The sequence below is a fragment of the Sorex fumeus genome, unplaced genomic scaffold, assembly GCF_029834395.1.
Source record: "Sorex fumeus unplaced genomic scaffold, SorFum_2.1 ptg000034l, whole genome shotgun sequence".
NCBI classification, from domain to species: Eukaryota; Metazoa; Chordata; class Mammalia; order Eulipotyphla; family Soricidae; genus Sorex; species Sorex fumeus.
Window position 1 is genome coordinate 44,377,217 of NW_026606091.1, and position 27,124 is coordinate 44,404,340.

Consider the following 27,124-nt stretch of genomic DNA (forward strand, 5'->3'; position numbering starts at 1 on the left):
CTGCTTTGCAGAGCTGTCTTGAGAAGAAGCACGTCTCCTGGGCTGCTTGTGGTTTTTAGACCAGAGATAAACATTTGATTAGAGTTCAGTGAATAACAAATGGACAGAAAATGCAGTTCCTGCCCAGAGGAAGTTCTCTGAACCCTGGCCAGTGTGCTGCCTGGGAATGTGATGCTGGGATGCCTCCACTCCTAGCCCCCTGACTCGGGCCATTCTTGTCCCCAAGTTGACAGAGGATCACACACCATGGGGGCGGGGGGAGGGGTGACTGGAGATGAGGGGAGGAAGGACAAGAATGTTGAAGAAGAGGAAAATGCGAAAGAAAACCAAACTCAAATTTTCCCGAGTTATGAATCTGAATAAAATGTGGCAGTCAGAGGTGAAGACATGGGGGGGGGGTGCATATTTTGTTCCTTCTTTAGAAACAAAAGTCTAAAATTAGAGACACCATTAGTTCTGTGCAGTGTATTTTCAAAGCATGATTCAGAAAATAATTGGAACTGGTTTGCACTTACCAAGGATAGAAACTTGTGCATATATATTTCCGGTATACCGCAATGCCCGTAGCAGCAATTCCGACCATCAGATCTAAGCCGTGCAGATCCTACGAAGAGGAATCGCCCAGAGGCACAGTGTGTTACGGGCATGTCCAGGGTCTTCCCTAACTAAGACACCCACACTGTCATAAAGTGCAGCATGCATCAGCTTCAACGGGAAAACGCTACTGAAAACACGCAAAGAAAGAACTAAGTATTCAGCACCAAACTCCTCCAAGGCGAATGCACGTGGCCCAACAATGTCTCGTGACACCTCTCAGATTAGGGGTCACCACGCATGTCCACTCCATCCACAGGAAGAGTGAAAGAGCCAAACTCCAGTTTACACCCCAACAGTCAGGACGAGATGCCATATTCAAACCGGAAGAGAACTCGCCCTCTGCACAGCTTTAAACATATTTCAGCTCTCATGGGGAAAGGTGACGGCTATTAGGATGAAGTGTCAACCTGCTGACTCTGCATCCAATGATTAAATGAAAACAGCTCAGAATTCGATACATTCAGCACTCGCGGAGAGCCGAGGTGGTAGGCAGTATTGTAAACTGCAAAGATGCAGTTGAAAGAGAGAACGGTTATAAGCTGCTGTAAATCCAGTTGGGAACAGGTTAACATAAATAAATCAAAAATTTTAATTAAAACAGTTCCCTTCCTTGAGTCATCTAGACTCCTATTCACCCAATCAGATACTCATAATTAGGAAGACAAGGCAGGGGCTGACTCAGTTACCTGAGTGTGAACCTGAGATTGCCACTTAATTAGCTGTGTTATTTTGAGGTTGCTGAACCTTTTCAGGCATTGGGGATTCTAGAAGTTACCTCCACAGATTTTGATCATGCTGCGATTAAAAAGAATGTGAAACAGGGCTTGGCATGCAGTGTAAGTTTCATTCCCTATCGCCTCTCTAATGATGGTGGGTCATATCACTTAAAAACAGAGAAGACAACAGGGGGTGTTAGAGGCAATGGCCCAAGAGGACAATGCCGACAGAAAGGAAAGCCCAGAGCCTTCACTCTGGGAAATCACATGCTTGGAAGCCAACCCAGATTTGCATGGCGAGAACCAGGTTGGTATTTAAACATGACCCCTGTGATCCCAGAGGGAAGTAAGTATTAAGCAGGTGGGACAGAGCGATGTAGTATCACGTTGTTAAGAGCTAAAAGAGTTTGGGTTGATGTCCCATGGCCAGAGGTAACCTAACTCCCTCCAGCACCTTGAAGGTGTCAGGCAGGCAGCTAATTATCTGACCTCCGGACCCCCAGGGGAGCAGAAAGACTTATTTCGCTCAGGCCCAAGGGGAGTGGAAAGAGCAGAGATCATCAACCTGGGCACGTATCAAGTCCCCTTCACCACAGATGAACTTTCTCACCACAACAGACGAAATTCTAGCTGCAAATAGATTCTGAAGCTGATCTGCGAGAGGATCTGGTATCTTTCCCCTCCTTGACTGCCTGTCATAACTTGCTCACAACACAGTTGAAGGTAACAGAGGGAGACAAGATAAACATGTTTCTATGGGTTGCAAAAATACAGCCGTGCAGTGCAGTGCAGTGATAGGGGATGATGACTGGTTTCATACCAGCTGCTGTCATCTTTACGTGGGGATTTGTGGTCTCCCAGGAAAGCGTCTGAAACAACGGTGAGTGCACAGCTGGCCTTTAACCCAAGGATCTTTGCTTCCTGTTGGGGGTGGGCCAGCTGTGGGCAGAAAACGCTCAGGTGTCACCACTTAGAGGTCAGAGGCCAGTCTCACAGATTGGGGTCATGCCCTGCAGCCATAATTCTGTATGGTGTGACCTTTCCCAAACTTTTATATGATCAGTTTGTCTATCTGTACAATGGGATGTAATAATAATAAAAAAAAAAAAGAACAAACAAAAAAAAGCATTACTCCAGGAAATAATTTTTTTAAAAAAAAAGCCACTGCATTTGGCACACAGAAATTGTTGGGAGCATGTCGAATATTAGTCTGCTTCATTTTTAAAGTTATAGCCCATTTAAGCTATTTACGGCTTGCTCTGGCTACCTGAAAGGAAAATGCACCTCTATTTGGGATGATTTGGTGGGGTCTTTGTGGAGGGCCTGGGAACACTGAAAAATTTTTTACTAATTGCCATAGAAATTCATGGTGATAGCGTTCTACTTTTAGGTACCAGGGGAAATCTTTACTGATTCTCACAAGCATACCATCATACTTATCTAATCACACTGAACATCCAGTTCTAATTTGAGCAGCACTGAGATTAAGCGGAAGAAACTTTGGCTTATTAAAGCAACACTTTTAAAAAGGCCTATATTGCCTCCTTAACCACGATATGAAAAGCTCTTACAAAATTACTTGGTTGTGGTGCACTCAGCTCCATTCTGGAGCTGACTGCATCCCGCCTCTGGGAGCATAATCTTCCTTTGTCTTTTGGGTTTTTATCTGTCTGTCTATCTCTCTTTCGCTCCCCCCTCCCTCCTTCCCACTCTTCCTCTTTTTCCTTATCTCTCCCTCTCTCTCTCTCTCCCTCCCTCCTCTCTCCTCATCCCACGTTCTCCTGAGAATTAGTATCCTCCCTCAAGAAAACTACTGTGCTGCCCTAAAAAAATATACGTATTATTCTTTTCGTTTCTAATCCCCTGACTGTCCCCTGCGCCTCTGCCCCCCACACCTAGGAAATTACCAACTCAAATGGATGAGTCGCAATCAGGTAACCAGTAAAAATGAATCTAACTTCATTAGCCTTCCAAGTACCAGGGGGAAAAATAAAGGGGAGTGGCGGTCTGATTAGGCTGGAAAAGATGCAACTTTGCCCAAGAGGTTTCCAGACTTTGTGCAATCAAGGTCGCCATTCGGAAGGCCTAGGGGCCAGGATACGTACCCGGCCTCCATGCAGTTCCACGCCGTAGAAGTCGAGGGTCCGTGCGATGTTGATGTAGCACGATTCGGCTTCTGACTGCTTCAGTCCGCTGCGGAGCAGAAGAGAGGCCGTGCTCACCAACAGTCAGAGGACGGCCATCCTAACTTTCTAAACTAATAAAAATCTAGCAGCACTCCTCTAAGGCGGATAGCTGCCTTGGGTTATTCCTCTCGGCCTACCCCTTACTCGGCTACACCCCGTGCACCGAGTTCAGACTCATTTCTTCAGGAACTGCCCTTCGCAGACTCGACACTCAGCCCCCAGAGACTGTCATCTTTCAGAATTCCCGCCTGACTTACTCCGCGTTGCTTAATTCCGAGGTGCTCTTTGGCCTCTCTGCCCTTATCCGCCCGCTCAGCGGCTGCCTGCAGCTCCTCCCCAACGTCACTGTCCTATTTTCGGATGCTGGCTTCGGCCTGGGCAACCAATCTGGGAGAGAGGTTCGGCGGTGCCCTTTGAGAAGGGACACTGGTTGCTTGGCCTTTGTTTTTATGGCCTTCCCAAGAATGTGAGGCCCCTTGAGAAACGGTCTTTTCGGCTGCGAGGGGGGCCGAGGGGGGCCTTATTTGACCTGGGCCGAACACAGCTGCCACTGCAGTTTGGAGTAGCACGAGGTGAGGGAAGCAGAGGCCAGTGCTGGCTTGCTGAGCCAAGCTGAGTCTTGGCCCCACGTGGCTAGAGAGGGGTGGCACACCCCTTTCCTTCCAGCAGGACCGTCTCTGAACCCCCTGGAGGCAGCCTGCCAGCACAGGCACCTACTCACCAGTACCTAAAGCAATGGCCTGCTTTGCCAAGCATGGCCCACTGCTCAGAGGTCTCCCTAGCAGAGCTCGTCTGTGGGCAGTCAGAGTTGAAGTGGGAATGATGCTCGGGAAAGAACTGATTTCCATGGAGAACTCGGCAAATCACCCTGAGATCCATTGACTGGATCTCACAGAAATGCTAGGTGTGCCAAATATTTATCTACGAGCCTAGCGGCTCCAAGACTCATGAAGCCCCCAATAGCTTGAGGAGTCCTGAACAAAAGGAAGAAGAGACAACACCCAACAGCACAGGACAGGAGGTCTGATCAGGGAATCTGGGGTCCCAAAGGCAGCCCCGCTCCCTGCCCCCGGCCACACACACACACCCTTCAAAAGTAGCCCTCCTCCCTGCCCCCAGACACACACACACACACACACACACACACACACACACACACACACACTTCCTCTCACCTGTGCTGTTCATGGAGCAGTTCTACCTTCTTTAAAAAGTCATCATTCTGATCTGGTATAAACTGACTCTCGGCAAGATAGCCCGGAAGATGGGTAGAAGAATTATAATCTCCAAACTGACCTATGGAGACAGAAGGCGAGAGGGGAAGGCTCTTCAATGGTCTGTATTCACAAACGCCTCTCGCGTCATGAGGAGTAACAGACAATGGAGACATGCAGAGAAGTTCGGCCACCACATGAACTTGAGCTGCAAGTCTGCGTTGATGACCTGCTTCCCCCTATCCCCTGTGACAAATGAAGGGCTCGGGCCAGGGGCTCACTCCGCCTCAGACCACCTGAGAAGGAGATGCAGGTGCTACTGAAATCTGAGCCTTGGTCTCCCCTTGGACCTGTGACAAGACTGCTGTCAGCCCAGGAGTTTGCACTCCGATTCCCGGAAAACGAGCAGAGCCTCCAAGGAGCAACACCAAGGTTTTCTGGGCCTGCTGTCAGAGTGCTGCATCAAGCTGAGCATAGGCCCGATGGCGCAAGCAGCTCTCAGTACTGCCAAGGGGATTATACCACTGGGTTAGTACGCTCTGAACTATGGGGGAGCAGGGGGTGGTCTGACCACTGTGTCCTCACTTGCTGAAGAGCCTAAGAGGGGCTGAAGCAATAGCACGGGGGGTGGGGGGGAGGGCATTTGCCTTGCACGTGCCGAATCCGGGTTTGATTCCCAGCATCCCATAGGGTCCCCCGAGCACCGCCAGGAGTAATCCCTGAGAACAGAGCCAGGAGTATCCCCTGTGCATCGCTGGGCGTGACCCAAAAAGGAAAAAAAAAGCCTAAGAAAGGGGAGGGGCATGGCCTCAGGGGCCTGGGGTAAGGGGTGTGGACAAAGGGGGAGCACAGAGGGGGTACAGGATATGGGTCCTGGTAAGCCTGGTGGAAGAAGTCTAATGAAGCACAAAGTATTCTCAGGGGCGTCAGAAGATAGAAAGGCAAACGCTGGAGCAGCCAAAGAAATCACTTTGGGGCCCTCAAGCTACAGAGGGATTCTCAGACACACACATCCCGATCCAGGAGCCAATGCTTCCTTAAAATCCCCGATTTAAGATGTCCACAGACACAGCTCCCTCACCTGGCCTGGTGCTTCTCAAACAGGGGAGTGTGTGTGTGTGTGTGGGGGGGGTATCAAAATAGCCCCCTGGCACTCCTGGCAATATATTCCAAGGGGATCACAGGTGAAACTCAGGTTAACAGGGTGGGAAGGGGATAAGTCATAGTATAAAATTGGGGTGGGAGGGGCTGGTAGGATGGGGTGGGGGTGGAGGCACAGGAAGGAAATCAGGCCAGAAGGGGGTTGAGAACGCTGGCCAAACCCATGCCACATGGGGTGTGATCAGCATTCCTGAGTGCATGTGTCCCAGCCTGCAAGTGTCGGTGCCAACGGCAGACCTCAACGGCTGGTCTCTAGTCTGTGGAGACTGGGAAAGGGCTCTGGGAGCGTGACCCTGGATTTAGCTCGTGGGGCCTAGACACAGCTGCTTCCCTTTATCTAAGGCTCAGTGTCTGTCTACACACAGAGAATAAGAGTGAGGGGCTGGAAAGGTTGCACAGCGGGGAGGGCGTTCGCCTTGCATGCGGCCAACCCAGGTTTGATTCCCAGCATCCCATATGGTCCCCCGAGCACCGCCAGGAGTAATTCCTGAGTGCAGAGCCAGGAGTAACCCCTGAGCATCACCAGGTGTGATTCAAAAAGCAGAAAAAGAGGACAGCAGCTTATAGCTCCAGTGGACAATGAATCTACTGCCCCCCATTTTCTTAACTAACAAACGTATTACACCTGTTTCTTTAAACTATCGACTGTGGGGGCTGGAGAGAGAGTACAGCAGGCAAGGTGCTTGCCCTGCACACACCTGACCTGGGTTCGATCCCCCAGCACCCCAAGCAGTTCCCCGCACCCTTCTAGAAGTGATCCCTGATCTCCAGAGTCAGAAGTAAGTCTGCTGCAAAGTCCAAACACAGGGGAAAAAAAAAATTTAACTCTAGTCTTGTCAAAAATCTTTATAATTTCTTCGTTCCTGCAACTGAGCATTCATCTCAGGAAGCTCCTGAAGATGCTTCTGAATCCCTGAGTCTCACTTCAGCAGAGGGTTGCAAATCGAAAGGCTCCTTTGTTGTCAAGGAAGGAGGTGGGTTGGCGAAAATGCATCGGTATTATTCCTCACGAGGTTGAAAAGTCAGATGCCAGGGCTTACCCCGCTTTACATGACGTGGCCATGCACACTGCTTGGTAACGAAGGATCTTTCCATCCTTCCCCTGGTTGGGGTCTCAGGTGGGTGAGGCCTGAGCACAGAGGGGAGGGAACTTGTTTCGCAAGGCGGCTGGTCCGGGTTCAAACCTGGGCACCCCATACGGTCCTCCAGCCCTTGCCAGGTGTGATCCCTGAGCATAGCGCCAGGAGTAAGCCCTGAGTACTGATGGTTGTGGCCAAACGAAACAAGCAAAATAAAATAAAGTGAGTCCGACTCACGTTAAGTGTCGAGCACCCAGGCCCAACACACTGGAGATGCACAGGGATGGGGATGCTTGCAGTGGGCTGCTGAAGAGGTCCTGGAAGGGTTTGATTTTGGAAGGGCAGAGAATAAAAGGCCAAGAAACCTACGTGTACAGTCTCGGTGGGGGCTAGACAGCCAGAAGTAGCTAAACTATGGGCCAAATTATCATGGTTGTTCAAAGTAAGCACCAGTGCTGCATAGAGACAGGTGAGTTTGCACGTGGGTGTCTAATGATGCTTTTATAGAATGTAATAATTGAGATAACGGGCACATGGGGCCCCCGCAAGAAAAGCCTGAGAAAATTTCAGAAGCATTCTGTCTGTACTTATACTCAGGGAAAGAAACTATGTTTAGAGAGAAGGGACTTACCTCCACCCCAGAGTCATTTTTCAGAGTTAAGACTGTTCCCAGGTAAGCTCTGCTAGCCTCTGGTCTATAGGCTACTATTGGCCTTTCGCTAACAACAGTTATCATGTCCCCAGAGGAACAAATGACTTCCTGAGTCATAAGGTGGAATCCTATTAAATTTTAAATCAACTGGGGCTAGAGCAATAGTACAGCAGGTAGGGCATTTGCCTTGCATATGGCCTATCCAGGTTTGATCATCCCGGCATCCCATATAGTCCTCTGAGCACACCAGGAGTGATTCCTGAGCACAGAGCCAGGAGCAAGCCCTTAGCACCACCCAGTGTGACTCCCTAGCAAACAAATGTAAATCCATTGACTTGTTTCACTCAGGTGAGCCTTTCGGCCTTGGTCATCCACTGAATTAACCAACAATGCCAAAGCCTGAACCTTTCTCCTAAAGTCATCATCAAGGATGTTTCTTTAGTCAAGTCACAGAAAAATGTTTGGCTTTTAACATTTGTGCTTTTCCACTGAAATGATATTTCGTTGGTGGGCTCTGTTGCGTGTGGTCTTCCTCCTATATTCACATCTCAGAGCCCAGGGAGGTTTCACTGATTTCACACATCATCCCCGGGATTCATGAGAACTCAGTGACAGGCAGTGCTTCCAGCCCCATGAAACAAATAAGGGGGCTGATGCTCAACGGGCAGTTCAGTTGGTAAACGGAGCCCAGACTCACCACCGTTCAGACCCTGGCTATTACCACCTGTTTGCAGGTGAGCTGCACATGCAAACGGGAACTAGCGTAGAGAACAGGAAGGACGTGTGCTTGATGGAACGTACCTGGTCTTGTTAAGATTCCTGTTTTCTCCCAACTAATACTTCCTATTCTGTGGGAGTGTCTGTATTCAGTGTACGGAGAGGCGTGCTCTTCTGGTGCGAGAGACTTTTACACACTTCTTCTAACTTCATCCCAATCAAGGAAGCTCTTGTTCTCTCTAGGCATTGTCCTTCTCCTGAGCAGGGGGAAGGATCTCTTTGTGCTCACCCATCATTTTTTCGGGGGGGGGGGGGGGGGGGTCACACCCAGCAATGCTCAGGGGTTATTCCTGGCTTTGCACTCAGGAATTACTCCTGGTGGTGCTTGGGGACCATATGGGATGCTGGGGATCGAACCTGGGTCGGCCATGTGCAAGGCAAACTTTTCCCCTACCCGCTGTACTATCGCTCCGGCCCCTCACCCACCGTTTTGCAGGCAAGTCCCCTCAGGGAGAGAGACTATCTGTGTATTCCAGGGCAAGTGCAAAAGCTGTGTGTGGAAGAGGCTCAACAAACATTACGGAACGACCATATTTCCAGAAGCTACATACATTCTCTCCCCTCCTGGAGAGCCCGGCAAGCTACCGGTGACATATTCAATATGCCAAACACTGTAACAACAAGTCTCACAATTTGTTGTGAGACATTACTGGTGCCTGTTCGAGCAAATCGATGAACAACGGGAGGACAGTAACTGTGATGTACATTCTCTGGGCGTTGCAAGCCCTTGACAGGCCATCAGCAACCTTGCCACCATGAAGTCTTTGCAGACACTTTTCACTATGAATCACTTTCCTTTTGACTAGTGAGAAAATGTGCTTTTGGTTTACTAGTAATCAGTAGACTTTATTATCACACTTGAGTCACCTCTCAGGACAGTTTATTTCTGTTTGTTGTGGGTGGGCACGAACAAAAGTCGCTCATGGCTTACCCGTGGCTCTGCGCTCAGGCATCACTCCTGGTGGGCTCAAGGGACCATATGTGGAACCAGGGATAGAACGCAGGTTGGTTATGTGCAAGTAAGTGACCCACCTGCTGTCTCCAGCCTCTTGGGACAGTTTAGAAAACTGCATCAGATAAAGATTCAGCAACTTCATAGCCAAGAATATAGAAGTGCATGCACAAAAGCATGTGATAGGGAAAGGAGAATATATAGCACAGCGGGTAGGGCGTTCGCCTTACAAGCGGCCAACATGGCCGACCCGAGTTCGATTCCTCCGCCCCTCTCGGAGAGCCCAGCAAGCTACCGAGAGTATTCGATATGCCAGACACAGTAACAACCAAGTCTCCAATGGAGACGTTACTGGGCCCGCTCGAGCAAATCGACGATCAACGGGAGGGCCTTTACCTTACCTTAAAGTTGGATGAATAAAACCTTTATACTTTAAACTCCCTGCCTGAATCCACAGTTTTAATGCAAGTCACATGAATCGCAACCACTGATTTGCATATTTGTAGATGAAAACAACTTCCATTACACCCAAACTATTGCTACTTTAACAGAGAGGGCCTGACCTCTGAAGTGTAAAATTTTTAAATTTGGTTCTTAAATTTTACTCTACAACAGGCCTACTATTTACAATGGGAAGCTCTGTGGATAGTTTGCTTCTGGTGAGACATAAGAATAACGTAACTGCGGCTGAAGCGATAGTACAGTAGGAAGGGCATTTGCCTCGCATGTGGCCAACCCAGGTTCGATTCCCAGCATCCCATCTGATCCCCACCCCAAGCACAGTCAGGAGTAATTCCTGAGCGCAGAGCCAGGAGTAACCCCTGTGCATCGCTGGGTGTGACCCAGAAAGCATATTTAAAAAAAAAAAAAAGACTTCCAAAAAAATAGCGTAACTGTGGCTGGAGCAACAGCACAGTGGGTAGGGCGTTTGCCTTACATGCAGCTGACCTGAGTTCGATTCCCAGCATCCCATATGGTCCCCCAAGCACCACTAGGAGTAATTTCTGAGTGCAGAGCCAGGACTAACCCCTGAGCATCTCCGGGTATGACCCAATTAAAAAAAAAAAAAGAAAGAAAAAGAATAGCATTAGGCCAACAAGGAGCAGCATTCTGAGTGCTTCACTTACGGGAACTTGTTTCATCTTTACTCTAGTCCAGTGACGTAGGCGTTCTTTATCCCCAGTGGACAGATGGAGAAGCTGGGGCCTAGTGATACTCAAAGGCATGTGGGTGGAAAAACCAGGCCCAGGAGACGTGTCCCCCATTAGCTCCAGAGCCACGATCCAACGATCAAATTTCTAGTTACAGATACGGAACACCACCACAGCCATTACACAAACCAAGCAGCCATACCGCCGGTCATCACCATCACCATCGTCGCCTCTCTTTTGTGGGGGACAAAACTGAGGTGAGATCGAATGAGGTGAGATCACACAAGGAGGCATCCTCTGACAGGGAGGTGAGAGCCCGGAGGGAAGCCAGGGTTTGGATGGCACCTGCGGGGCTCTCACAGCTCTGCCCTTCCTGCGGCTCCCACGCCTTAAGCCTGCAGCTCTACCCGCACACGGGGCTTGCTCCGCCAGGCAGCAGCGCTCGGTTACCTCAGCAGATCAGCCTGGAACAGAGAGAGTGCAAAAGACTCGAAGGCTGGGCTGGAGCAATAGTACAGTGGGGAGGGCATTTACCTTGCACGTGGCTGACCCGGGTTCGATGCCCGGCATCCCATATGGTCCCCTGAGCACGCCAGGAGTAACCCATAAGCATTGCCGGGTGTGACCAAAATAATAATAATAATAGGTAAAGGCCCTCCCGTTGATCATCGATTTGCTCGAGCGGGCCCAGTAACGTCTCCATTGGAGACTTTGTTGTTACTGTGTCTGGCATATTGAATAATAATAATAATTAAAACAAAACCTATTTTAAAAAAAACGACTCGGAGGCGGCACGATTTCCCAGCAGGCTGGGGCATGGCCACCTCTGTTTCAGGTGGAGAGAGGGAACTTTCCCAGCTCCCAGGGGCCCAGGGCGGCTGCTGTCTCTCTGGAGTTTTCCACGTGAGGAGCAGTGCTGGGCTCTGTGGGGAGACTAACCCGAGGTGCCTTGTGTGCAGAGTATCAGGATGCTCTCATCCACTCCCAGGTGGCAGGTGGCTGGGGAGGCTGCAGCGCCAGCCACCGTGCTGGGTGGGGGGAACAAGCAGGCCTACTCAGAAATGTCTGACAACTCTCCCTTGCTCTGTTGTGTCTTCAGAGAGCAGAGAAGGGAAGGGAAGAAGTTGAGCCAACACACCTCCTGCAGAACCTGGCCACCTTTTTCACCTTTAACTCCCTACGAAGCAGTCAGTTCAGAGAAGACCCGAACTCAGCCGGTAGAATGAGGCACGATGGCTGGGGGCTTATAGGATGACAACGGGGCCTGCATCAGTCCCAAGGGACCAGGGGGCTCCGCAGGAATTCTGTGCTGATGTGCTGCACTGGTGCCACGTGGCAAACCGAGTGCCAGGTGGTACTGAGCCTTCCATCTGGCCATGCACCTTTTCACTGCGCAAACCCGCCACCTACCCAGTGCCCTCTGTGGAATATGAACTCAGTCAGGTGTGCAGATGGAGCAGGTAGATTCCTACTCCAGTTTGAACAAGTCCGTTTGGATTCTCTATCCAGTACAGCGATATGGCAGTCACTAACCGCCCCCTATGGCTAGGCTGTGCCACTTAAGTGTGACTCCTCGTCCATATTAAGATGTGCTAATGTGAGACTAACACCCAAGGACGACGGTACAGACAAGGGCCAGGAGGCTCGCTCCACAGTTGGAAGCTTGCCTCATGAACTGGGGGAGAAGGCAGCTGGGATAGAGAAGGGATTACTAAGTCAAGGATGGTCGGAGGGATTGCTCAGGATGGGAGATGTGTGCTGAAAATAGATAAAGGACCAAACACAATGTCCTCTCAGTATCTGTGCTGCAAATCACGATGCCCAGAAGTAGAGAGAGAGAGTAAGTAAAGGAAGGAGCCTGCCACAGAGGCAGGGAGTGGGATGGGGTGGGGGCAGCGGGAGGGATATTGGGGATATTGATGGTGGAAAATGAGCACTGGAGGAGGGATGGGTGTTCAATCATTATATCACTGAAACTCTGTCATGAAAGCTTTGTAGCTGTATCTCATGGTGATTCAATTAAAACAGGGGTGGAAGAAAGATGTGCTGCATGTGCAAAATCTGGACTGCTCTTCAAGCTATGAAAAAGAGAAAACAAACCAAAAAAATAGGGAAAGTGTGCAGTGGTTAAGGGACTTGCCTTGCCTCCCGCTGATCCTGGTTCGAATCCCACACAGGGATCCCTGAGTGTCCCGGGCTGTGAGTCGGGAAGAGCTTCCGAGCATCACTAGATACGAGCCCAAGCTCACCAAGCAAAAAGGTAAAACACCTTGAATACTTTTTTACGTTGATTATATATTAAAACGACACTTTATAACCTCTACGTTAAATAAATTACAGTAAGCCTAATCCTATCTGTTCTGTTTACTTTTTAAGATGGCAGATAGAAGACTTAAATTACTACCTGCTGCCTCACACTATATTCCCAGTGAAAAGTTACCCTGCAGACCACAACATCGCCCGGGAGATCTAAATGCCTACGGTCCCAGCAGCATCTCAGAATGACACTGTGTCACTGGCCGGGAAACTTCTGGTAGACTCCTTAACCTAACTAGGTGACAGTTTTCACATCGGGGAGAGGTGACTGGTAGAAATATTTGTTTCACTGGGGTTTGCCATGGAGATTAAAGTCCAATCTTCCCGAGTGAAAGCTCTGAAAAGTGTCGTGTGAGATGGGGGTCCTCTACATATGGGCTCCCCTGGGCGAAAACCCCACAACCACCCTGCTTGCCCTGAACCACTGCCTTTACCACTGAGTGGCAGGAGAGTAAAGGCAAGGTGATGTGACACTGCAGACAAGAGACTTCCTGGAGAAAGGAAGGCACGAGGTGAGGAGGAACGGCAGGCAGCGGGCTGAACACATGGGTCTGAACCTGTCCACATGCACCAGGCTCCCTTTGTCACTTACACTGTACTTCGTAGGAGGCGAGAACCACCGCACTGTTAAGAGGACAGGTCAACCTATTGGGAGAAACAGAGGTTAGAAGAACACAAGAACCGGCAACCCTCTGCCATACCCACAGATCAGGAAATGGGTGTCTTTTACTTCCTGGCTGAGACATCCTGAATCTAAAAATACTGATAGTCCCCATCTCAATGAGTCAAGTAAGATAAGTGTAAAGCAAAGATTCCCCGCCCCCGCCAAAATGTGACCCCCCTCCCTTTTTTTTTTTTTTTTGGTCACACCCGGCAATGCACAGGGGTCACTCCTGGCTCTGCACTCAGGAATTACACCTGGCAGTGCGCAGGGGACCATATGGGAGACTGGGGATCAAATCTGTGTTGGCCGCGTGCAGGGCAAATGCCCTACCCGATTGTGCTATCGCTCCAGCCCCTATTTTTAAAATTTTAGTTCAAAGGCATTTTGGGGGCTGGAAGCAACAGTGCAGTGTGTAAGGTGACTGCACTGAATGTGCCCCACCCATAGTCAATTCCCAGCACCCCAAAGGGCCCCTGGAGCCCACCAGGAGTGAGCCCGGAGCACAACCGGTGTGGCCCCAAAACTAAAATCAATAAATGAGAGGCATATATACCATAGATATAGGCACAAATGTCAGAAAGCTAAAAGGTCTCGTATTGGCCAGAGTTTTGGCTGGTCAAGCACAGTTGGGTTTATGTCTCTCTGACAAGAGCCTGGACAGTCAGGCCAGCGAGCAGCCTGTCCCTACATTTCTTTCTGGTAAAGACACGAAACTTTGCATCTCTCCATAAACCCCTGACTTCTGTTCATTCTGATTCCTGAGTACCCACTTTTTGGATGGGGACATTTTAAAGAGCAGCCAGAATTTTAAAACTCCCGTAACCTTCACATTGCTCAGCTGAATTAGAACAACTGGCTGGAGAGAGCAGAGTGGGCAGCGTGTCTGAACACAGCTGGCCCAGGCTCCATCCGAGGCACCCCAACTGGTCCCCCAAAGCGGGAGTGATTCCGGAGTGCAGAGCCAGGAGCAAGCCCAGAGCCCTGCTGGGTACTGCCCCAAAGCCAAGGGGGATAAAAATGAATGAAGATTCCCAACTGTGTTTCCTAGTCCGAAGTTTCCAACGGATAGGGCATCTTGCAAATTTCTGCCCCGATCTCTCCCCATACAACCCAAAACCCCATGGATGCGAGCTGGTTCTCTGGCTCCCTCCTGCCTGCTGTCCTCCCAAACTCCCACTTCTGTCAAAAGCCACATCACTTCCCTTTCTCCAACCAACTCTAGGTCCCAGGGCCTGCCTGAGGGCTCGGCTGGCTGGCCTGGAGCAAGACTCCCTGGCAGGGGATGCCACGCTGGCTGCATTGGAGGGAGAGGCTCACAGGGTGGGGCAGCCGCGGCTCTAACAGTCCTGTCAGCAGTCCCGTGGGAAGTGGAGAAAAGGCAGTTTCCATGGCAGCCCGTGAAGTTCCCCAAACGTGACTCAGCCTCACCTCTGACTCATGTGGCTAGCCGCCTGGGGGCTCCCTTTCCTGGCCACAGGGCTCTGGGCTGGTCCTGACGTTGCCAACGCAGGATGCTTTCCCACTGGGGACCCCTCCTCCCGCCCCCATTCTCCCCCAACAAGTTCCTTCTAGGTCTGTTCTCCATCTTGAGCTCTGCATTGACCTGCTCATCGGCAGACTGAGAGATCTCCGACAGAAGAACATCGTCAGCCATGCTCTCTGCTACCAAACTGACCACATCAATTCAATGTCAGGCAGAGTCCTGGCAGGACGCGGTGCAAGAAAATGAATTTCAGGGAGATGGACGGGGTTCTGCCTCAAGGGCAACGCCACAGTCCCACAGTCCCATAAATAAGAGAAAGAAAAAGAGAGAGAGAGAGAGAAAGAGAGAGAGAAAGAGAGAGAGAGAGAGAGAGAAGAAAAGAAAGAGTCCAAAGGAAGGAAGGAAGGAAGGAAGGAAGGAAGGAAGGAAGGCGAAAGAAAGAAAGAAAGAAAGAAAGAAAGAAAGAAAGAAAGAAAGAAAGAGCCCGAACAGAGTTCTGAGAGCTGACACTCAGCTCTAGGCCCGGCTACAATTGCACAGCTTTGGGTCTCCATCTGCGAGAAAAGTGCAGGGTCCTCAGCAGGGAAATACCACCTCTGCATCTGTACCGCCTGCCCACCCCTGCCATTCAAACAAGGCAGGCCCGTCCCACACCCAGGTGGCGCAGGAACCTGGGTCGCAGGGACAAAGGACCTGATGCCACCCTGAGATAGAGCAGGGAACCCCACTCCCCAGGATGTATCGGGGGGCCCCGCTCATAGACTTGATGAGAGAGACCAAGGTCTCTACCATGAGAGGGATAAACAGATCCCTAGGATTCACAGAGAACCTCCAAGGGGATGGGGAGCAGAGACAGCACTCGGGTGAAGGCACCTGCCTTGGCACGCAGCCGGCCGGTTTCAGTCCCCGACGCCCCACATGGTCTCCTGAGCACTTCCAAGAGTGGCCCCTAAGTACTGGTGGGCATGGCCCCCCAAAAACCAAAATACAAGTCCCACAAGGGGCATGTGGATTGGAGAAGGGTGAAAAAAAGGGGGTTTTCCAAGAGTTGCTTCATTCCAACCCGTAGAGCCCCGGCCTTTGGCCAAGAGGGACTGGCACATCATCTGTGGGAAAGCAAATTCGCAGGGGGAGAAAGACCCTGCACTTCCACTGTGGCTGAGGGGAGCCTGGGCCCCAGGCAGGACCAGGAGGAGCTCGAGCTCAAGTGCCCATGAGCTGGGGCACAGCCCCGGAAAGGCCAGGCGCCAGTCGCTGTGCTGGAGAAGCGATTCCACCTCCCTTCCGTGGGAAGCTGAACACAAGTCCCCTAAATCCGCCACCATCAGCCGGTTGCTCCCTTCTTCCAAGGGTGTCTGGTTCCTCCTCCCACTGTACATCCACACCTTACACCCCTCTTCAATGTCCGCCTGGGTACCTGCCAGATGCCTCCAAGGGGTGCCCCTCTACTCTTCCATCTAGACTAGAGGTCCCCAAAGTAGGCAACACAGCGTGGCCGGTGGGATGGGGGGGGGGGGGGCGGGATCGGGGTTGCTAGTATGTCCCTAGGCCACAGGAGTTCGGACCACTCTGATCCAGAGCGAAGCCCCTCTACTGCTTCAAGGTTCCCCTTCTTCAACCCTCGGAGGTGCCGTATTCGCCTTCTGCTTGGAGGTTCTTCAGCCGCGCTCCCGCACTTGCTCTCCTTCCGATGCGGGTCCGAGTAGCCTCTCGTGAAGAGAATCCCCTCCCCCGCTACGTGCTGCTGAAAACCCCGGAACGTGATTTCCTGCACTGGTGTTGGTGTATAGAGGTGGGCGTGGGAGGTATGGGGTCTCACCACCCAGCGAGACCCTCTCACTTCCCTCCAGTCCCACACCTGACTCATTGGCAGCTACCCGCCAACAACTGACGCAAGCCACCAGCCTCTCCTCCGGACACCTGGCCCCTGATGGCAGGCCGGGAGCTCTGACCTCACCTCTCTCCCCAACAGGCTGTCTCAGGGCAGGAACTCAAGGCTTCCCACGATGAACTCAACAAGACGGGGACAAAGAGGGGTGAGAGGAAGCAGGGAGGTCTCCCGCCTGCTGACGGCTGCACTCTCTTCCAAAACCCAAGAGAAGACAAAGCATGTGGAGGAAGAAGGCAGCTTAGCCCTGGGGTCCCTCCTGGCTGGCTCAAGCTACACCAAAACGGTTCAGCTGCAGGGATGGTTCCATTACGCACAAAGTGCTGAATCACGGGGAGGTGCTCACACCTCTAAGCAAAACGTTTCTCAGGAGGAAAAAAAAATGAATCACTACTGAGTACCCCCAAAGTGACCCTGAATTCTGCCTGATGTCTTCCTCCAGAAGGTTTTTGTTCATTCAAGGCCCTTCCCTCCCTTGTAAAGGTCTCAGGTCTTTACCAGAAAGAGAGCTATTTCTTGTCTTTTGAAATAAAAATGAAAATGACCTTGCATTAGTCTTGCTCCCGAGCCCGAGCCCAGATGTCCCAAAGCATCATGGCACACAGACCGCTGCTCTCCAGACCCAGTCTGGGCTTATGTCTGATGCTACTACCAGAAACCTACAGCTGCCCCCATACAGAACCTGCAGCTGTGCTCCTCTGCCAATGGACAGGAAAAGAAGAATGAAAATGTTTCATTACCTTCCTTCACAAATATCCATCTTCAGTTGTAAGAAATACAAATGCCTAGGGAACAATCGCTTTTGTTAATTCAGAACACTCACATCAAAAGAAGCAAAAACAGTATTTTTGATGAGTCAAAGACAAGACCTGTACATTTTAAAGACAACAGCAACAACAAAATTTCATAAAAGCACTTTTTTTTTCTTTCCAGTTTTCCTGGTCTCAAGTATCAGGCATGATTTTGCACAAAGCACAGTGGCCCTTTCGAGCACAGTGGCGCCCGGGGCTGCCTTAAGTCTTGAGTGACGGGGATGATTTCCGGGCAGCCTCGTGCCCACAGGGGGTTGGGGTGGAAGCGTCTGCCCGCGCCCCTCCGCCCGCTGCCTGCCCCAGCTGGGGCCTTCCCCCGTCACGCTCGGGTGCATCTGCGGCACCAGGATCCACGGGCCTCCAACACCGGCACCCCCGCACGCTGACAGGCCGCTGTTCTGAACACGGCATCCACACACCCACATTCCCTCTGCGGGAAGCTGCGAGGAGGAGGCGGCGGGACTGTGAAGCTTCCTCCTGGGCTGGGCTGCAGACACCCAGCTGGGTTTTTTGTTTGGTTTTGTTTTTTTTTTTCCCTCCCTCTGTCCCCGGAGCTGTGGGCACCTGAGCGAAAGTCTAAAATCATCAGTCAACGCTAAGCCTCCAGGACCTCCGTCCCTAAACTCCCAGCTATGCAACTTCAAACCCTGGATTCGGACTTGGGGACAGAGCTTAGCAAGCCACTACAGGCCACCCTGGCCCTGTGTGGGGTGTGGCCCCGGGCAGGTTATATTTAGGGAGGCGGCCTCCATGTGACACTTGGCGGCTAGCTCCCGCTCCTTTTTAAAACCCGGATTCAAGCGGGATAGACATTCCAACGTCTGGCCAAGATGATAAAAGGGAAACTTCTTGAAATACAATACACAACAGAGCAGAAATGTTCTGGGGCAGAGGAGAGAGAGTTCTGGCCATTTCAACAAAGCAGCTTCAAAGGTATAAATACATTTAAAGGCCAAAAAAAGTCTGGAGATATGAACATATCAAATGGCTTTACGGCCTCCTGTCTGTTGCAGAGTTCTGGGCTGTGTGGTGCTTCCTAACTGAGCACCTCATTTCAGCCTCTTAATAGGTAGGACCACTCTCTGCTTTTACGCAAAGGAGGTAATTCGTGTCCAGCTATGTTACGTGGTGACACTTATACCTTACTTGAACCTTTTTTTTTTTCACGTCATAAAAAAAAAGAATGTAACTAGCCTACAAATTTTTTAGGCAACAAACGACTAAAAAGCTTGGAATCAGTTTCCAAGTTCTGCTCTTACCACTCTCACTATGATTATGCCCAAGGACCCACGAGGCACCGAACGCCAGCCTTGAGACAGGGGACGTGCATTTGCTGACTCACGTCTATTCTGTGCTGGCATCTCTATCTTTCCCACCTTGGGGAACTATAATCGGCCTTTTCAAGCTTGTTTCTATGTTTATCTAAGCTGACATTCAACCAGAATTAAGTGTCCTCTCCCACGATGCTACCGAGAGAAAGAAGAGAAGGGAGAGAATTTCAGATAATCCAATGGGTAAGCTGGGCTTTCACTGATGAGCCCGGCTAATCAGCAAATCTTCCTAGGGATATAAACGAGAAGCTGAACTGGAGAGCGCCGTTCATCAAGTGCTCCTCTGTCAGATCTTCAAGCTTCTGAGTCACTCTCTGTGCCATCGTGCACGAAGAGGTCAGACGGATGCCACGAAACCCAAGGCTTCGGAGACCTCCGAGGAATCTTGAGGGAGCCTACTTTTCAGCCTGCCCATAAATTAGCCTGTGCACAACGATATTAGTTTATCAGGCTCAGCGGGTGTGCGGGTTTAAAATAACGTAGACCCTGACTTAACAAGAAGATTAATGGAAAGTCTTTGAGAAGAGCCGGCAGCAGGAGAACCTCAGAAACTTGAAAGAAGCCCCACGGCTGTCCTCAAGGTCAGCGGGAAAACAAAAACAAAACAATGTCGCCTGGATCTTTAGAAAATAAAACAGGAAACAACAAACATGACAGGACTATTCTGCTCCTTTGATGCTTGAGAGTTGAATTTCTTTACAAGGGAACTTACTCTTGGAAAGGCTACAGAACTAGGGCTTACTAAGATATTATGTGTCAGGAATACAGGCTTAAGTTAAAAAAACAACAAAAGTTCATCTGAGGGCCGATGGACAGGGGCTATCACACTTGCCTTGCACATGGCCGACCCTGGCCGTGTCCCTGCCTGAGCACCACCAGGACTGTGATCCCTGAGCACAAAACCAGGAATAATAAGCACTGCCAGGTATGGCCCCCAAAAATCAGAACAAAAAAATTCATATTAACAGAGGAATAATCCTGGGTCTAGTACTAAAAAAAAATATCTGAGACAAAAATTTGTAAATCTACAACTGTACCTCATGGTGTTTCACTAATAAAAATTTTTTAAAAATATCTGGGAGGGCGAGGGTGCTGGATGTTTGCCTTTCACCTATCTGGTCCAGAATCAATGCTCAGCATTGTATGTGGTTTCCCAGCACCAAAGGCCATTCCTGAACACAGAGCCAGGGGTAAGCTCTGAGCACCGCTAGGTGTGACCCAAAAACCAAATTCCAAAAATAAATAAATAAAGAGGCGGGGGATGGGAGGGTCAGAGCTGGGAGCCCAGCCAAGTCAGAGTGCAGCGATTAAGGCATTTGTCTTGCATGCAGCCAACCCTAGTTCAAGCCCCAGCACCCCATATGGTCCCCTGAGCACTGCCAAGAGCAATCCATGAGCACAGAGATCAGAGTAACTGATCTAAGCCTGAAACTCCAAAATTTAAAAAAATAAAAAACAACACAATAAAGCAAATTAAGTAGAACAGAAAATCTGAATTAAAAAAGAAAGTAAAGGAAAGAAAATCCAGATGTTCTGCACTATTGCTTCTTAAAAAAAGAATGACTCTGGTCATTACTTCTGGCTCTGCATTCAGAGATCACTCCTGGTAAGCTCAGGGAGATCATATGGGGTGCTGTGGATCAAACTCAGGGTTAGCCATCTGCAAGGGGAGCATCCTACCTGTTGTATGATTGCTCCAGCCCCAAGCAAAACACATTTTTGTACTCAACTCATACATATAAATATATATGTATATATAAAATCAAAAGGGTGAACATACATAAGACATATATATATATATTCCATCATATTCTCTTACTTTTTATTTTATGTTTTGACTGTTTCTATTTTGATTTTTTTATTTTTGGATCATACCCAGCAGTGCTCGGGAGGACTCCGGGCAGGGTTCAGGAGTCCACCTGTGGTTCCACAGCTCTAACTGAGAGCAGCAGCACCCAAGGCGAGTGCTTCCAAAGTGTCCCTTGATCAGAAGTTGGTGCATGGTAACAGGCCTGGGGAAGCCCTGCAGGGTCCTTTGAGCATATCCTCAGGGGACACATCCCCACCGTGTGCTGCGCTCCAGGACTGTCCGCTGGGCTGAGCTTGCCTGCATGGCCAGTTGTCCAGCCCCAAGTGCCCTTGTGAGCCAGCTGAGGGCCCATGCACAAGGCCTAGGCCAGACATCTCTCAGACAGATCTCAAACCCAACCCTCACAGCAAATGCGGCCCAAATCCCTGGTGTCTGCGAGTGGAGAGCGAAGGAGTAGGCAAAGGTGGCAAAGGACCATCACACAGACTCCTTTTTGACCTTTTAACATATTTTTTTAAAAAGGTCAATGGGGAATGCCCTGCCACAGAGGCAGGGTGGGATGGGGGGGTGGGGGGTGGGAGGGATACTGGGATATGTGGTGGTGGGAAATGGGCACTGGTGGAAGGATGGGTATTTGATCACTGTATAACTGAAACCCAAGCACAAAAATTTGTAAGTCTACAACTGTACCTCATGGTGTCTCACTAATAAAAATTAAAAATAAAAATAAATTAAAAAAATAAAAATAAAGAAAAAAGAAAAAAAAGGTCAACATGAGGTCACGTGTTCATCATCTCTTTATAATGGGCAAACAAGCTAGTCCTATCAGACTGAGTCCATGCCTGCCCCTTGGCACCTGCCTCAGGGAGTCCACGAGAGCAGGGGATCCTCAGAAATGTGCCCTGCTTCCTTCTCGAAGAAAGTTCTTTCCTCCATTAAGAAAAATGAACTTAATATCACTAAAGCACTGAACAAAAGGGCTCAGAATTGCCGTGGGGGAGGGGAAGGGTCTGCTCAGGCTTCCTATGCCCTCGGTCCCCTTGAAAACACTGCTCCCCACTGGGCAACCCACGGGCCCCAAGGGACAATCAAGTTCTGGTATAGGCTGGGGGTGGGGAGGGCGGGGGGTCTTTCCCTCATCTGGTTCCCAGGTTGCTCTGTGACTGCTAATTCACAGAGACAGAAGCCGGGCCGGCTCGCTCTCCCCAGAGCTCCTACATTTTCTGAGTCTGGAGACAAGCATGGGGCATCTAGTCCCTTCTGTAGAACCCAGGCATCATTCCACCTCAAGATGAACTGAGGGCTGGAGCGATAGTACAGTGGGTAGGACATTTGCCTTGCATGCAGCCGACCCAGGTTCGGTCCCTGGCATCCCACATGGTGCCCCCAGCAACACCAGGAGTAATTCTGAGTGCAGAGCCAGGAGTCATCCCTGAGCATTGCTAGGTGTGACCCCCCCCTCCAAAAAAAAAAATTCAAGATGGACTGACTTCACAGATCTCTCTGTTTTGGCAGCAAATGACTTTGTTCTCTTCAAGCATGGGGCAGCTTCAAAAGGCAGAGGTGATGGGGGGGGGGGGGCGGCGGGGGGGAGCACGTAGAGAGGAGTGTGCTGAGACCGACTCCTTTTGGGGAGGTGAGAGGAGGAGCCCCCAAGACCGAAAGCTTATTAGCCAAAGATAACTTCAACCTGCGTGCCTGTCTCCCCGGCCCCCACTGCCCGCCCCTCCCCATCTTCACTCGGATAATAATGATTGGTATAATTCTACTCAAGTCAACATTCTGGCCACAGTGATCAAACAGAAGAGTACATTTTTAGTGATTACTCATTTTCATATACTAAGTTAAAAAACTTAAAAAAAAAAGAAGAATTGTATTACCTGGTTTGTTCTTGCTGCAGTTTGTTGGGATCAGGTATAAAAAATCTTACTCGAAAATGCAGAGTACAGGGGAAACCTCCTACAACATTTTTCAAAAACAAATAGAATTTTCCCTTTAAAAAAAGGCACACGTATGTAAAACCGCCACTCTCCCCGAAGTGACGCATTTTTTCACCAGACCACAGCCGTTTTCAACAATAAAGAGGACCAGCCTCCAAACAGAAGCACAAGTAAACTGTTCAGAAGTTCCCACGTTTACAGGAAAATCATTCTGTACCATTAGTGTAGAAGTTAGACCTCTCTTCCCGAGGACTAACTTGGGCCTGTGTTCAAACAACGCATCCCATTTTCTATATTTGGAACCTGAGAAGTCTTTAAACAAGAAATAATCTCTCTCCCACCACACACAGATTTCATACTTTTTTGAACATTGGCATGAACAGCCTGCACTTGAGTACCTTACAACTAGGCAGATCGGAGGCCTCAGGGACACAGACCAACAGGCTTATGGACGTTTAAGTCATCTGCCTCAGGTCACACAGCATTTTCCATCAGTGGACGGAAAAAATCAGAATCCCAGCACTGAAGCTGCTGATTCTGCTTTGCCGTATTTCAAAAAGTTCTTTTAACGCTGGCAGCTAGTTCACGCTTCTAATGCAAAGTGAATCCCCCAAGTGATTAATTAATACTTGCCCATACTGTATCATCAACAGTCTCAGATGCAGCTTCGCACATGACCACCCGGAATAATTCCCCTTGCCCGCACATGGCAAAGGACAAGAGCAGGTGGTGCCAATGAGATCGGAAGGCAGTGTCGACCTTCTATCGCTCTGTCTCTGTACACACCCACTGGGACCCTGGAAATGCTCAGTGTGCTATCCACACCCTTCTGTGCTCCCCTCCCTCCCGCGACCACCACCCCCAGCCCAGTCCCTCCTGCCTCCTCCCTCCTCTCTCCTCGAGCCTTCTTTCTTTGCTTTGTCTCTGGCTTGTGTCAAACATTTGGATGGTGTGCGGGCACCTTTGTGGTAGGTACCTCTATACAAAGGTCTGGGGGCCAAAGGGTGGCGCTGTAACTCTGGGTACATCGGGACCAGCTCAGCTTCCTGCCCTGAATCTGATGTGTCCCTTTTGTGTCCTGGCCTTCTCTCAGCACGTAGAGCATCCTTTCTGGTGCTCAGTGCCTGGGACTATCTGTCTGGAGGTCCACGGCGCCGTGTCTGTCTGGGTTCCTTGAGGGCAGATTCCTAGAGGGCAGCCCAGTGTCCTGCCCAAGTCTGCACTTGACATGTTGGTTTGGTGAGTGAGTTGGCGCCTGGTCCCAAATGGGAAGCAGGAAGGGAAGTACCCTGAGATTGGCCCCGCAGCTCCTGTGGACACTTCTGAGGCCCAAGGACATGCTCACAGGAGGTGAAGGTCCAGGGCCCTAGCTTCGGGTGGGGACAAGGCCAGAACTCTTTGTCTCCATGCCTTTCTACCCGGGGCCACACTGGGGGCATGTGGGATCATGCATTTTTATCAATCCCCCTGCCTTCACCCCTCAACCATTTAATGGCCACCCCATGGAAGGAGAGGGGGGCTGAAAGGGATGCAGAAGGGACATGACAAGCGTCTTTGCTTCAAGGAGTTTGCAGTGCAGAGAGAAGATGAAGGAAGTCTCCAGCAGGGCTGGAAGCAGACAGGGTATCTGGAAAGCAGGGTGGAAGGAAGCGCAGCATCAGAGAGGAGAGAGGAGGTCCGAGAGGCCTTGCAGGATGGCCAGCCAGGGCAGCAGGGCGGGGGGAGGGCAAAGTGTTCCTGAGAGAGAGAGGCAGGCGTCAGAGAGAAGAGCATCAGCCATCAGCTTTGTCTGGGGCTCAAGGAACAGAAAGGTTGGAGGACCAGGTTGAGAACAGCTCTGAGCAGAGGCGGGTGTGGCCCAAGAAGTCCACCTAGCCCCGGATTCCCTTCCTGGTTGGTGAGCTGGTGGGGGGCATGGCCTCTCTGTGCCTCAGTTTCCCTCGGATGGCACTGTGCTGTGTGTGTATGTGTGTGGGGTGTGTGTGTGTGTGTGTGTGTGTGTATGTGTGTGTGTATACCCCCAAGGACAGTGGCTGGCTCTTAGCCACCTCCTTTCCTCTTTCCCTGCTCTGGAAGCATCGCTGCTTGCTCTGAAATCAGACAGAGAGGCACTGGCCCCCTCTCACTGCCCCAAGCAGCCCATTCAGGCACCCCACGTTACAGACACACTGGTGGCCCGAGAGAACAGGGCCAAGCCACAGAAATCCCCCATGGTCACTGGAACAAGAAGGTCACACCCACCTTTCAGCTGTTTCCTGATGGGTTTGCTTGATTCCAGCCATCTCTGTTGGGTGAGAAAACACAAGATATTAAACCAACCACACGGGTGCCCAGTGTGTCTTCAGGGGACGCCACTTACAGGAGATTCGACTGGGTCATCTCCGTGCTGCAAACCGAAATACTCCTTTTCGGACACACCCACGTGGTTGTGCGCCAGATCCAGGAGAACTTGACCTGTATCTTGCTTCTAGATTAAAAAAAGAAAGAAAAAGAAAAGGAGGTCACGTTTTCAAGAAATTTAGAACTGGGTTTAAATGTCTTGACTATTGGTGATACACAGTTAAAAACATTCAGACAGGGGGCGGAGAGATAGGAAGGATAGGACTGTGGGTGTGGCACTAGCCTGGCACGTGGCTGACCCATGTCCAATTACTGGCTACCACAGTTGGTCCATTGAGCCCCACCAGGAGTGATCTATGAGGGCAGAGCCAGGAGTAAAACCTGAACACAGCCGGTGTGTGCCTTAACCCCATTTAAGTATGTGCCTTAACCAGGTCTGGAGTAATGGTATAGCAGGTAGGGCATTTGCCTTGCACTCGGTCAACCTGGGTTCTATCCCTGGCATCCCATCTGGTCCCCAAACACTGCAAGGAATAATTCCTGAGTGCAGAATCAGGAATAACCCTGAGTATTGCCAGTTGTGACCCCAAAAGAGGTGGGGGAAAGGACATGTGAGATAGTAGATTATGTAGTTGTCTAATAATTAAAAAAGGAAAAAAGTTATGTGCCTTAACCACTATACTATATCTTTGGCCCCTGTAACCCATGAAAAGAATTCCTTCTAGGACAGAGGAGCACTGGTGCAGGTTCTGCATGCAGAAGACCAGAGTTTGATTCTCCCATACCATGGGCCCTAAGCACCACCAAGAGTGACCCCAGAGCACTGCCAGGTATAAGTTAATAAGTCATGGGCTTTTTCCCCGTTGGAGAAGTCCATGTTCTCTCTTTCTCTCCTCTCACACTTCTCTAAGTCAATTCTTTAAATCAACGCTATTTTACTTCATTAAAAAAAAAAGTCACACTGTAGATGTGAGAAGGTGAGCATTGAAAAAAAAAAAGACAAAAAGATGATTGAAGACACTATGAGTTTCAGTTTACGTTCTAAGTTCTGAGCTGTCTTCCTTCCCCGTAGCTGAGATTCCCAGGCATTAATGTCAGCACTCAGCATCCTGGTGAAGCCCCTTCCCTCACCCTGCCGATCAGGGGCTGATAAATGCTCAGGAAGCCAGGGATACAAGAAAGGAACCCCGGGTGGGATCTGTGACACCTGCCCAGGATTGGGGCTGGTGACTGCTGCTTCCCTCCAAGCCCTGGACACTCAGTGCAGGCACAAAGCAAAGGCCTTCCTAGCAGAGGGCCAGGCTCAGGAAGGCAGACCCAGGGCAGGGCTGGGGAACAGCGGGGCGCCTTTGGGAAACCGAAGACTTGACCAGGTCCTTTGAAGCAAATCCTTTAACTGGAGAACAATAGGAGTCAGAAATATACCCAGTACAAAGTAAGCAGAGGTGGTTGCCTTTTGTTGGAGTGCCGGAGAGTGGGCAACACGGCTGAAAAATAGGTCACCTAGACAAGGACAAGGAGAGACAGATTTCGCTGTCCAGGAACTCCCAGCCCGTGCTTTCTTGGGCACTGCCTCTAGGTATTTGCTGGGAGGCACAGGGACAGGGGATCCTGGGCACACCCACCCTTCTCCTGCTCCCGGGAGAACAGAAAGAGAAATTCAAGAAAGAGAACAGGAAACAACATTTGCAGAGGTGCGAGAAACTTATCTGGTTTTTAGGTTGTACAGAAAATTATGGAAAAGGGTTAGGTAAGTCTATGTTTCAATGTCAAAGTACTTATTCTGAAGCCAAATTTTCTTGTGATGGCAACAGAGTAAGAGTCTACGATGGCAAGAATTCAAGAAACAAAATAATCGTCTAAAAGTTGATGGAGAAACGGAAAAAGATAAAATGACAACTATCAAAAAAAGAAGCAACCATACTAGCTGTGATGGCACCAGGAAGACAGATGAAGTCGGTTTTATGCCAAGTGAAGAACGGCAAACAAGAAGAAGACCAATACCGTGTGATCTCACTTAAACATTAATTCTAAAACATTGACCTCATGGAGCCT

General features: G+C 50.1%; 1 protein-coding gene across 1 annotated transcript in view; it reads right to left on the reverse strand.

Annotated features, from left to right (window-relative positions):
• Window positions 1-27,124, reverse strand: part of PTPN3 (protein tyrosine phosphatase non-receptor type 3) — an 86,858-nt gene that overhangs the window by 55,454 nt on the left and 4,280 nt on the right. The window contains exons 2-9 of the mRNA XM_056117018.1: window positions 25,089-25,196; window positions 24,971-25,013; window positions 22,670-22,748; window positions 17,577-17,621; window positions 13,394-13,446; window positions 4,675-4,795; window positions 3,419-3,506; window positions 516-604 (exon numbers count right to left, since the gene is read on the reverse strand). Coding sequence (XP_055972993.1) covers window positions 516-604; window positions 3,419-3,506; window positions 4,675-4,795; window positions 13,394-13,446; window positions 17,577-17,621; window positions 22,670-22,748; window positions 24,971-25,013; window positions 25,089-25,196 — 626 coding nt within the window. The remainder of the gene's footprint in view (window positions 1-515; window positions 605-3,418; window positions 3,507-4,674; window positions 4,796-13,393; window positions 13,447-17,576; window positions 17,622-22,669; window positions 22,749-24,970; window positions 25,014-25,088; window positions 25,197-27,124) is intronic.